The sequence below is a fragment of the Nasonia vitripennis genome, chromosome 1 (genome assembly GCF_009193385.2).
Source record: "Nasonia vitripennis strain AsymCx chromosome 1, Nvit_psr_1.1, whole genome shotgun sequence".
In the NCBI taxonomy this organism is placed as follows: domain Eukaryota; kingdom Metazoa; phylum Arthropoda; class Insecta; order Hymenoptera; family Pteromalidae; genus Nasonia; species Nasonia vitripennis.
Genome location: NC_045757.1, coordinates 31148744 through 31162349, shown reverse-complemented (window position 1 = coordinate 31162349; position 13606 = coordinate 31148744). Strand labels below are relative to the sequence as shown.

Below are 13606 nucleotides of genomic sequence, written 5' to 3'. Positions count from 1 at the left end.
ATGGAATAAAAGTTACGGAGGTTCGTCCTGTAAAACAAAAAGTAAAATTACACACTGAAAAAAAATAGCACTGGAAGTTCATTTTTTCCTGAACTGTCTTGCTCCGCGACAACAAAAATTTAATTCGAGGCGAGTTGCAAGAAAGATGGAAAACTTGGATGATACAACTGGAAAAAGAAATGTTAAAGAAGAAAACAGTAGAAAACAATTTTATGAAAAAAATGGCAAGTTTACGACTCCATCGCTCGCTTGCTTGCAATGTAGTTTGACTTTTTTATTGGAAGATTTGGAATATTCGAAATATTAAGAGATTTTTTAAAGGCTGATTAGCATGTTTACGTATAGATAAATAAATTACTTCTACGAGTTTCAATATAATAAAACTGAAAAGTGACAGATTCTTCATCAAATGCATAAACTGTAACATTTTCTCTTCGACAAAAAAATCCTGTGATTGGGGGCAGATACGTCAAAAAGCCCGGAGAGTCCTTCACTCTACTTCGGCACTTGTTTCTGACGCCAAACACGTGCAACGCTCGCTCTTCCCCCCGGATGATGGGAGGCTACTGACCGCTTGGACTCACAGTAATATAGCTTGGCAATTGTATAACTGGTAAAACTCGACGACATGAAATATTCCGTAAGTGCTGAGAATATTCCTGCTATATTAGATCCAATCAGATTTATATTTAATAACTGCTTTACGGTGCAAACGTGTATCCTTCCTTTTTTTATCATTAGAGTTTTTTCTCGCTCAACAAACGTATGTTGAATATAATATATATAAAGTATGAAAATTTCTGCTACATTTTCATAAACGTGAAATTCGCAAACAGCGAAGCCCTTACGCTGTTTGCATAAAACTACTTCTCACGTCTTCACACGTAGCCATATACAGGCAGCAGCAGCGGTGAAATTGCCGGAAAACCTAATAAGCGGAAGAATGAGGTGAAATCGTCTGCAGCTAGAAAAGAGTCAAGAGAGGGAGAGAGTAGCAGCATATCAGCCCATAGTAGACGACGTTGACGAGGAGCGAACGTAGCGGCAAATAAAAATGAGCGAGTTTTCGCCGACAGCTGCAGCAGTCCCTCGGATAATCCTGCAGCCGATCCCTGAAATTCGTCCTAAATAGATGTAGAGCAGTGTATGCGCGTGTAATACGCTGCATCCGAGCGATAATGAAGCAGTACTGCTGCTGCTGCTGCTGCGAATGAATATCGGTGTGGATGCAGTAGTACGAGCTGGAATTGGAGAGACGTGTGTGCGCAGGATCGGATTATTGTCCGCGTGGGACGTCGTAGAATTCGCATATGTACTTGCAATATCGGGAGCTTGTATGTCTGAGATCAAAATGATTATCAATCAAGACCTGAATGAGTTTGCTTTGATTTGCGTTGGGGAAATGCTGAGATTGAAAAGATTGTACTCTTGTTGTACAATATGCTCGAACTTTATTATGAGATCTAGTTTGTGACAACAATCGCCGAAGTAGAACTACTTTACTCGCTTACGAGCAATTTATAGCGTGTTGGTAAATTTCCATGTAGATATTCGAGTTGTAAGGATCACTGGCTAATGCGCTGTACGTCTTCTGTAGAGGGTCGGATCTGCTACTGACCAGAGATTTGTCCACTGGACTGTATCTTTGACAAGTCACTTTTTCGGAGTTGTCGTCCGTAAGGTCGGAAGATAGTGAGCTATCTATCAACGAAGTCATAACGATATCCGTGCTGTAAAAAGTGCGACGATTCGTACAATTGTTATTTTTTCAAAAGTTCAAAAACATCAACAGCAGATGTACAAACCTTAAATCTTCATTGAAGCATGCAGACGAATCTCTCCAAGGATTGTAACTAATAATCTGTTTGATTGACATATCTTTTATGGTTTGTAGGCTTGTACTGATGGTCACCGTCAAATTTTCTTTGTTATCAAATTGTACATTTTTTTGCAATTGAATTAACGTTTAAAAACCATACGCGCAATCATTTAATCATAGAATCATTCGAAATCAATACAAACTTTGCTGATAGGATTGCAAATGTCATCTATCTCAGCGGTGAGGCTGCCCGTCTGATTTATCAGGTTTATGAAGGTTTTGTTAACGCCGTAAGTCACTTCTCCCCAAGAAATGTGTCTCGCGACGTCGTAATTCGTATCGCAAGTTCCGAATATTGTGTCCTGTAAATATAGAAAACGGTACCACTTTGTACCGACAACCACTGGTAACTTGCTTGCTTCTCAATTATTTACCTGTGAAGTCTCCGTGCTGAATTGCGATCTGAGTCTCACGAGCTTAGCTGCACTCATTTGCAGAAGTTCGGTTAAAAGAAGTTTCAGGTTTACAGACAAATTCTTATTGTTTTTGGGAACTTGAAGATATTCAAACTATAGTGGAGAATATAATTATGTTCCAAATATTTTATACTTTTCTCATTGAATTATCGTATGAAAATGAGAGAGTATTTGCACGCACCAAACCGTTAAGATAAGATACATAAAAAGGTTCGCCTAATTCTCTTTGTGTTTTTTCGAGCGACGAGCATTCACTCAGGTCGATAACTTCGGAATCTCCTTTTTGGACGTAAATATTGAGAGACTGTACAGCAACATGATAAGCGGTATGAAGTTGAAAACTCTTCATTTTCTGAATGTCCTCTGCTGGCTTAAAAAGGACAGTTGCGTCAAATATTATCTTTGTTTCCTCAGAATCTGACCCCACGACCGTCTTTTTAATCGACTTAATTCTATAGATTGCATCATTGCCACTGTCATCTGCTTTATAATTTTAACATTATAAAAATTATTATAGTAACATTTTAACGATCATGATCGATCTATCGTTACGAGTACTGTTAACTGCATAGACGTGTGCGAATAGCAAACTTGTAAGCAAAACTGTAATATAGAAAACAATGTATAAAAATTAAGTTGAATAAAAGTTAAATATGTAAAATGTACCTCTTGCAAGCGTGTCCATAGTCGTAGCCATCTTGACTGAATGAGGTAGTGTAGAAACTTGCGGTTCTTATAATTATATTACTTATATATGGCTAATCTTGCTATAAATCGTTATGAATTTTACATATTTTTTATTGCCATTTGATAATAACTGAATGTCATAAGTGTGCGTGCGTAAGTGATGTATTTACCTTCTTTGTATATTTTATCTTGAACGTGCGAAAACCAACGAAAATTTGAAATTATCTTAGAAAGTGGTGACTAAAACTATCAAAGCATATGCAAATTTTTAGTAATGGTTGCAAAGTTACGCGAATCATTAGTTCATAATCTAATCTTGCATAATTTTTTTGTTAACTGTCTCAGACTCTTGAGACAATAATATTCACAGGTATAGACAGAGAGATTTTTTTATGGCAAGCGCTATTAAGGGCTACGATGGTAAAAATGCGCTACTGTACTTTTTCCCATAATGAGGGTACGTTAAAAAAATATTTGAAATATTCGCTTCCAACAACCTTCATGGACTCATTAAACTAATGGATTGCCCTTTTTACTGTAATTAGAACTCTTCAAAATTTTAAGGCCAAAGTTTGCTAACAGAATGTTGACGTTTCCAGCGGACTCTTTACAAGTTTTTTGCTACTATTTCGAAATTTTAGCCTCCAGAAATTTTAGGTCGCTAAATTTTCAATTTCAATAACGTTCACGACTTTGCAACAACGTTTTAAATATAAGTAAATCAAAAGCTTTAATTACGACTTGATATTAGTCGACTTCTAAAGTAGTGAAAAATACAGCATCCGCTGATGAATAACGGACGAAAAATTTAGCAGCGAGTAATTATCAATCGCATAACACGCACTGGCGTAATCCAAAGCAGCACATCTATAACGGTGAACATTTCCTTGTTCTGTTACAGGGATGCTCGGAACAGCGAGGCTCCCCCGGCAAGGGGGCCGGTTTAAAGGGTAGCAGGCCCGTGGATTCGGGGTACGTGGGTGTCGGTGTGCAACAGCCGCACTACATCTCGTCGTCGTCGCGCGAGCACCACGGGGCCGATGGCAGCTCGCGCGACGGCGACCTTCTGGCGTCCGCTGCCTCAGCCCTGCGCCGGCTGCACTTCAAGTCTATTGGAGGCAGTCGTACCGTGCCCAAAGTCGTCGTTATGGGCTCGAGCACGGCATCCGAGACCACCATCAACACCAGCACGGACAGTGCCAACACTATGGTGACTATGGTGGGTACAATTTTTACGACTCGATATTATATTATAATCATCGTGGTACCGTATAGGTGAAGCGTTTGATCGAATAAAATAGAATTATTGGTTTGAATAGAGCGGTTATAAATCTGGCAATGCATTCGAATGACGTTTGAATACATTTGCATAAATTGCTTGTAGTGCGAATTTGAGGCAACGCATTATCATACGAAATATCAAATAATGAAATAATTACGGTGTACTTGGATATGCATCGCGTTGTAATTCCGCAAATACAATTTTAACAAAGGTTTAAAATAGCACGAGATATATTAATAAATTTCCGTTGAGATTAAAAAACCCCCCCTGGACAAAAATCCCTAAATCGACCGCAAACGGACACATCACCCTCCCAGTCGAGCCGTCACTTCTGCTCGTCCAGTAGCGGGAACCGCAAAGCTCGCCTCTACAAAGCGCACCTACACCCTGTACCGCAAAGTCTCCGATAGCAGCAGTGGCTTAATCCCGAGCTTTGCCGGCCGTATGTGCAGGTGACGACGACGGACGGCGAACAGCACGACGACAGTCTGGACCTGATAGACGTGCTGCCGGAGCTTTCGCCGCCGCCCGTAAACGACACTACGGCACATTCGACGCACCACCAGCACAGTAATGGAGGCGTTTCGGTTACGGTGACCGCTCAGGTCTCCGTCGTCGTGACCTCGACGTCGCCGCAGCAGCAGCAACAGCCGTCGCCTCCAAGGACGAACGAGAATGGACTGCCCAACTCGCAGGTGACTAAAGGGGTGAGAGGGGATCGTTTCGAAAGTTATGGAATCTTGCGCGATTTTTGTTCGATTTTTGCCGGAATTAAATTTAATGGCATCGAATTGCTGCGCGTACGGGATATATGCGTCGTGTATTGATTCTCGTGCGATGCTGTATAATGTAAATTCGTTACGGCCTGCACTCTCGAACAGAATTTAATCAAACGGATCCAATCTCCCGCCTGTATTATGCGTGTCGCAATTTTATTATTTACGGAAAATTCAATTAATATCGATAAAATAGTGCAGTCAGCATACGATAAACGAAAAATCCCCCGATTTTACCCGCACAGGTGATGAACCACGTCCCGTCGACGAACCCAACGACGGTGATACTGCAAAACGGCCACGGCAACGGTAGCTCGTCATCTTCCACGACGTCGACGACGAATTTCGGCGGCTCCGGAGGCACCGACAGTCCCGGGGCACCTCCACCCACGCCGTTGGTCGGTTCGCATCAGGAATCCAGATTCACGTTCTGCGACCAGAGGATAAAACCTGCTCTGCCCGACCTCAGGACTGCCGACTTCTTCAGGTGAGAGACGGCGATTCAAATGTTTCGAGGAGATTGCGTTGTTTTTCATACGATAAACGATGAGCTGCGGAGATAAGGTAGTGTGCAGTGTGGAAGAAAAGCCGAGAGAAATAAAAATTTGAATGAGAGAAATGGAGAGCGAAAAAATGCATGAGGAAGAAAATCCGGGGATCGGGAAAATTCCCAGCGTATTATGTAGCAGAAAGAATGGGGAAAAGCGTCGTAGGGACAACGGCGCGTAACCCGAGGCGCTGGAGTTCGTATCATCGTCATCGCAGCTCGGTCCTCGAATTTTTCCTCTTTCTCCTTCTCTTTCTCTGCCGAATACGACTTCGCTTTATTTTTCGTATATAATTTCGTTGACTTGGCTTTGCCCCGAGCTTACCCTCAGGCTAGTAGTCGGAAAGGACAAAAACGCCGAGGAAAAGGAGAGAAACTGGATTGCCAGCTATGTGTGTGTATGTGTGCGAGTGCGTAGGACTTCTGTGAGCGGAATCTTTTTCTTCGGATGGAGCCGTAAAAATATTTCGAATACCCGCGCGGCATCAAAAGATATGAAATAACCTTGTTAAATAATTGTCTCTCTATACGTTATATAAGTGACGTATCGAGAGTTTCGCGAAATTTTAGCCGTTCGAAGCGAGCTGAGGTCCGTTGGGAAGTATTCCTGAAAGGTTTTTTGAAAATTCGATTATGTTACGCGATGTATTGTTGTAAATTTTTTAGAACCTTTTTCGATGTTGTTTCCGTTACTGCGTTCCTTTGACGCACTTTCTCTAGGCGGACATAGCGTAGTTTTTTATGGATGGATATTTTTATGGACGTTCGCTCCAACAAACCAAAAACTGTTTTCTTTTACGCTGCGGGCACGATGTCTCAACAATAAAAGTTGTCCATTTCGAAAGAAGGGATTGTAAAAAATCTATGCATTTCAATCGAGATAGATCGTAGTGTTGAGGCGCGTCTCGGTGAAGTTACTGAAACAAATGTGAATAAGTTACGGAACAGAGTTTTGAATTAGTAAATATATGAAAAATTCTTTTTATATTTTTCCAAAGTACGTTAAATAAGCTCTTTTAACGCTTTATTTTCAAGATTAATTATTTACTCATAGCTTTTCGTCATTTATGGGACATGGAGTAAACGAGAAGAATCAAATCCATCCTCATACATCAATTACTTTAAAAATATACCGCCCATCTTACCGTCTTTTTACACTCATATGGATATTTATTATAAGCTACATAAAGCATCGAGATATGCCGCGCGTGCGCCGCACCTCCGTATCAGGAAAGCCCATAAACCCGCCTGGAAAGCAGAGGCAGCAAAATATAAGAGCACCAGACGAAGAAAAGGAAGACTCGGCTCTCGGGGGGTGACGAGTTCACGTCGCGCTTTCTTGACTCGAACACGGCTTCCATCTTCCTCCCGCAGCCGCGCGCACGGCCTCAATCGATAAATTCGCCTTTTCAGCCGCGAAAGAAGTAGGTGACGATCTGTCAAAATGCCGCTGCGCTCATTGTACTACTCTCGCCGAAATGTGTGTGTGTGTGTGTATATATATACCTACAATTCGCTCTCGGATCCTCTTAAGACGCGGAAATTCGTTTTTCAGACTATACAGCGAGAAGCGCCGAATCACTACGCCTGTATAATTCAGCCGAATTTTTTCCAACTCCCGAGGATTAAAGCCGGGAATTTCAATTTTTACCCTCTCATACTTGCGGGTTATCGCGCGCCGGGTTGTTTGCAGCCGAAGATATTCCTCTATTGATTCGGGAAACCGACTGGGGAGAATTTATGTTTGGATAGGTCGTCGAATTTTCGGCATAATCTGCTAATGGAATCAAGCGTAACAGCGGAAACGATTATTGCCGAATGAGCACGCGCCACTCCGTGGAACTGACGACTGCGTTTAAGAGTTGATGGATTCGTATATTTTCCACTCGCTCTTTATACGTCTGCTTTTATTCTAATTATAAGGCAAGTTGAGCTAGTTAATCGGGTAGAGTTTATGCATTCAGTTTCTGTGAGCAGATGAAAAACTTGGTTGAGCTTCATCACTTTTTATATGAATCGACATGGCAGTTGCCCAAACCTAGAAATAAAACAACGTAATCCCTCAGCCTTTCAATAATCCCAGTAGTGGGATTGAAAGCACCGCTACAAAACGCCAAACCCCTGCGAAAATAAACACACTCACCCCGGTTTCGTTCGAAAATCCACAGCCAACCAGTACGCGGTTCAGTGGACGCCGGTCAGCCGGACCCTCAGCAGATCAGCTCGATGTTGGCGCTGGTCGCGGCGAAAAACAGCTGCTGCTCATCGATACCCAACGGACCGAGTCAGAGTCCGAGCAACGGCTGTCTGGCCAAAGTAAATGGGGAGAGGAGTCCCACGGAGTCGAGTCCGACGTCTACGACAACCTCGAGCTCGACCGGGACCACAGCCAAGCCCAACATCAACGTCACGACCAATCCTCTGGACATCTCGCTGTGCACACCCCAGACGCCGAGCAGCGCGCCGGGAACGAGAGCTGGACGAGGTGGTAGAGCCGCCGGTGAGTCTCTTGATGATACTTTATTTCGATTCTGTTTGTGTTGTTTCTTCTTTATATTCTACATACGTACATATCGTGCGTTTAGATCTATATGCGCTCGCAGCGATGCTGGTCTGTGCTATTTTTGTCTGGAGCAGCGGGTTTATCGTTTGTTCGATTTCGGTATAATGCGGACTCGGTTACTGATATGGTATAGCTGATGTGTATGGAAGTGACAGTAAATCTTGATGAATCGTTCTTGGAGTGAATGTTCCAATGAAGGTGGCTTATTATTAGAATACCATGTGTTGATTGTCTCTCGTGTGTACAACGGGATTACATAATTTTCTGATCGCGTGGAGAAGATTGAATGCGATATTTACGAAGAATCTATACTGGGATTTGGAAATTTTAAGTTGATATTTAATTCTATAATATTGCCATTATGGAACATTCGTCCATGGAATTACTCATAATAGAGTCTGAATATGATGTAGCAATAACAGTAATAATTAAAATACAAAGTCCATTACTATACGTACATATTACTGTTTAATTATTTCGTTTATCTATTCATCAGCACATATGCCTATTCACATTTTTGTTTGGCGTGAAAAATTCAGTAAATATGGATAGTTTATAAAAACGTATATACATATATATACGTCTGTACGGACGGCACGCCAGTGAAGCCTCTGATTGGCATAACAAACGACGCAAACAAATCAATCGATTCGCGCGTAATTCAGCGAGTATTTCATTTTCAAAACTAATTTGCGAAATGAACAGCTATCCGTTAAATCGGAAGCAATTAAAGTCGTTGGAACAACCTGCCGCGCTTGCGCACTCTATTTCCAATTGCTCAATTAATCGAAACGTTGATCAAAACAAAATATTCGTTACACGTCGTGTATGATTCATATCGCACTGCGGAAACTCGATATAATTTTTCTAATTCGGATACCTAGAACAATCACACGGTTATAAAATTAATTTGATATATACATCTATACCGGGTAGAAAAACAATGGACGTGTATTAAAAAAAAAGCCAAAAGATGCGTAGGAAAAAATAATGGCAATCGTATAAGGAAATGAATTGATGTTCTTTCTTTCAGAATCTCATCCCCTCGTTTCGACCATTCATTCATGGGTCAGGCTCTTTTTCCCGTTTTGCGCAATAGGTACATAGACGAGTGTCGCTAAGAGGCCCCCCGAAAGTAGCGCGAATCGTCTGAAAAAAAGCTCCCGTCCACATATACACTGTATATAGATATAGAGCGCGACTGCTGAAACAGTTATATGCACCGAGACGCGCATCTCTTAGATGACAATGTATAGAGATACAACAAAAAAAAAAGAAAGAACGAGAGACGTACACACGTAAAGAAAATGGCACATGCTTTTCGTTTCTCATTATACTTTCGCGCTCTTCTCCAGCACGCAAGATAAGCTCTGAGCACATAAACACACGTGATGGTAGTAATATACGCTCGCATACTCTTCGGCGGGGGGCTCTTGGCGTCGCGCGTTAATCGTGCGTTGAGCACAGTTTCACACGTAAACACGTGCAGCTCGACAAAAATCCACACACACGCACACACACACACACATGAACACACGTGTACTACAGCAACGTATCTGTATGAGCTTTGTGTATTGCGTTGCTATGCTGAAAAACGAGCGGCGATGGGCTCAGGCTCTTCTACTTCTCGTTCCCTCGTGCAGAGGGTTCATATATATGTATATACAGCCGAACAACACGGGAATGAGGTTGATTGTGTATCGATGACAAGGCAAAAAGAGACGTGAATGCGCATCGCCGCTCCTATAGACACGGAACACGTTTGGCCTTCCGCATGCGTATATATATATATATATATATATATATATATATATATATATTCGAGCTTGTTTTGGATGGTTACTACGATAACGTTATATCACACGCACACACACACATGACATGCTCAGCTCGCAGCTCTGCAAAGCTTCTTGTTCTCGTCGGTATTGTCATATATTACCGCTGTATGCTCAATGCACTGTGTTAGCTTTTCGACGACATCATTGTGACTATATGCGGGGTATACGAGAGCGAACTGTGAACCTTGTCGTGGGACTTGTACTACTTTATAGAATCAGTAGAAATTGTCGAGTTTAGTCGGACGCGCTTTACGATGATGAATAAACGCCGGTTATGATCATCAAGCCCGCGACGTTATTATCCGCGAAAATTCGTCAAAGAGCAAATCGAACGTCATAATTCAATTCGATTACTCTTCTGATGTGTATCCGCTGAAATTCAAAAATGCCTGTAATCACCGGCAACTCGAATCGGCAAATTCTTTGAAACAGTCGAAACGTGCGCCTGAATAATTCACGTCTCTTTCAGTTGTTTGGCCCGAAAAACACATGCGCTCGCGGCTCGCTCTCGCTACTCCGATATTCGCACACACACGAGCCGCCATCAGCAGCAGCATCACGATTTTTCCTTTGATCACGCACGATCGTCATCGCTCAAGCGTTCCGAATGCATCGAACGTGTACACTCTCACACGTAAACGTAAAAGCCGGCCAGTATATACATATCTACATATATCTATATGTGTGAATGATGTGATTTAACAGCTGCATGCACTCCAAACGCTGAAAGAGTGCGTCGAACGAACGTCAGTTCTCTCTCTCTCTCTCTCTCTCTCTCTCTCTCTCTCTCTCCTCTCTCTCTCTCTCTCCCTCTTTCTTTTTTGTTTCCGAGCGTTCTCGGCGCGCACGAGAGAAACTCTTGTAGCCTCTACTCGAGCGTCGATTAACTTCCGTTTGACCTTTTCGCTCTTTGAGTCCTATACGGTTTTTCAGAATCGCGCGTCTGTAACTGACCTCGGATTTTTCACTCGAGCACCTGCGCGCGTTCCCAATTTTTTTTTTTTTTTTTCGTTAACGCGCAAGTTCCTCATCCTCGCGAAATTCGCGCTATGGGATGACGTTTTTTTTCGTTTCTCGCGTGATCGATGCGAGAAACGAAACGCGGAAAAATTGGCTCCCATCGTTGTCCGGCGCACGCACAGAGCGATAAACGAGAAAGGGCCAGCTTTTTCTTCTACGCTATTATTTTAGTCGCGACGCGCGTTCAACGCCAAGTCTCGAGAAAGAGAGAGAGAGAGAGAGAGAGAAAGAGAGAGAGAGCCGTCAGCCATATGGACAGGCAACGAATGCGCGCATATCTGTGTCTGATTTTTTCCGACTTTTTTCGCGAGAGATATTCGGTTGGATTTTGCTCGTGAGCTTTTAGGCGCAGCGGCTTTTCAAAGAGTTACTTTTTTCGTTGATTTTCACCGCTCGCCGCGCCCACGTCTGAAGACTTTTTTCATTTGACCAACATGACTGTAGCAGTTACGGTTTGAAAAGGAGGAAAAAGCTATGTGTATCAGTATGAAATTGGCTTGAATATTTATTACAAAGTACTGGGAATGAGAATTACGAGAGGATCGATTTGAAAGGATCGATAATCAAGGCATTCCTTTGTTGCGCGCTTGTGTAGGCGTTTGTTATGCATTCAGCATAATCATTCTGATTGGGAATACGCTTGCAAGAGTTATTGGTATATAATACACACGAAATTAACACGCTTTGTTCTCTACTTAGTGGACTTTTAAGCGAATTGCAAAGTTTACATTGTAAAGCAGACAAAGTCATTCTTCAAACGAACTTTTTATTATCTGCTGAAATCAAAGAACAAAATGATAATCATGAATATTTTGACCGTTTCTCGTGCGCGCGGGTGTCATGTTTCTTCTATCTCTGAAAATTTTTATTTTTTGAACTAACCAGATTTTTCAACTTTTTTAAGGCACAAAACAGAGCTAATTTTTTAATAAAATGGATCTATTAAACCAATTTATTTTGTTTTCCAACTCGGCACAACAAATCGAAACAAAGCAGTCGTGAAAGTTCACGTGAATCCAGTTGATTTCAGGGTCACAGAAAGGAGATAAGTGCCTGGACAATGTATTGGCTAAAAGCACGAAATCAGGCAGAATTCCTTTTAGAATTATCTGCCCTCCTATCTCTCTCTCTTCGTGCAATAATCTATTGAAAGCAGATAACACGCGCTATCGATAAGACTGCGTATGTTCGAGGATTGATGTTTTCACTATAGAGTGAAAGATAATGGAATTGATCAAGTTAATTGATGGCACATTGAATGCTATAGATACAAGTTATTCACTGCGTGCCTGTTGTGTTACAATAACGAGTGTGATAGTTTCATATGTGCACCTGTGTTAGTCAATGCTCTTTTCTATTTCTCTCCAATAATCACGTTTCTTCACTTAAGAGGCTAAAGTATAGCATTAAATCTAGAGAGCAATCATGTCTATATAAGAAATTTAACATGAAAATCTCTTTTATAAAATCACAATGATTTCATCGAGATTTAACCTTGTTCTTCTCCTCTTAAAACAACACACGTGTAAATACTGTCTGCAAAGAAAATTTTCAGAATAGCGGAGCAATGTCACCACGGAATGTGTCACGAAAAAAAATCTCACGCAAAAAGAGTGCCATATGCCAAATAATAGAATGAAAAAAAAATTAAATGCAATATATACCAAACTTTAAACACATTTGAGCGTGCTCGCAATCTTTGATAGCACACCAAAGCACGAAATATATAAGCGTTGACTCTCGTAAATAACAAAAGTATATCAGCTATATATATACATATATATATATATATATATATATATATATATATATATATATATATATATATATATATATATATATAAACGTATTATATTATACTCTGCACGAATTTTCTCGTCGGCCTTTCCGCTCACTCTATGCGCGCGATGCGCGCTAGCCTCTCAAGGATCGCAACAATAGTTTGAGGGTAAGATCGAAAGAAAAAAAAATCGCGCGAGGGAATCCCGTTCTATACGTATAGTATAAGGGGCAATAATACGGCCTCTCAGCACGCGAGAACATCGGTGTATAGCCGAACAGCTGCGGCTCGCGAAGAGAAAGAGTGGCAAGGCCGACATAGAGACTCTATCTTCGAGTTCGAGGACGCGCGTTCTCGTATTTTAACAGGCTGGCACGTACTAACCAGGAACACCCCTTTCCACCCTTTCCCTTTCTGCCTTCTGTCTGTTTTCGACTGCGCGAGAAGGTGGCAACACAGCCGGAGGTAAGAGGACGGCTCAGGCGACGATCGTCGTGCAGCAGCCGTCCCTCTCGCTGGATGCACCCGCGGCGACGATACTTCTCAGGACGGCAGACGCCGATGCCAGGAGACGGGAGGAGAACATGAAGCAGCTGCTCGATGTCGCCAACACTCTGACGCTGCAGGAGATCCACGAGTTCGAGAAGAAGTGAGTGCTTTGCTTTTTATTGTTTTGGTGTTTATGTACCCATGAAACGAGGCGCTGAAATCAACGATATAACGAATTGTGCAGTTAATAGACGGATCGATATTATATTCCCAACGAAATGCTAATCAGTGTATTTGCTACGCGTGGTTCATGAATTTCAATTTCAGCA

At 42.0% G+C, this 13606-nt stretch overlaps 1 protein-coding gene across 11 annotated transcripts in view; it reads left to right on the top strand.

Annotated features, from left to right (window-relative positions):
* LOC100115865 (mucin-5AC) overlaps positions 1–13606 on the top strand; it is a 136576-nt gene that overhangs the window by 59478 nt on the left and 63492 nt on the right. For 8 of the 11 annotated variants that reach the window (XM_031933559.2, XM_031933564.2, XM_031933558.2 and 5 more), the window contains 6 exons: positions 3884–4201; positions 4717–4971; positions 5286–5527; positions 7756–8087; positions 9184–9249; positions 13236–13437. In XM_031933559.2, the coding sequence (XP_031789419.1) occupies positions 4130–4201; positions 4717–4971; positions 5286–5527; positions 7756–8087; positions 9184–9249; positions 13236–13437 (1169 nt within the window). In that variant the 5' untranslated portion in view covers positions 3884–4129. The remainder of the gene's footprint in view (positions 1–3883; positions 4202–4716; positions 4972–5285; positions 5528–7755; positions 8088–9183; positions 9250–13235; positions 13438–13606) is intronic. The other 3 variants (XM_031933562.2, XM_031933563.2, XM_031933560.2) reach the window with 2 other exon arrangements.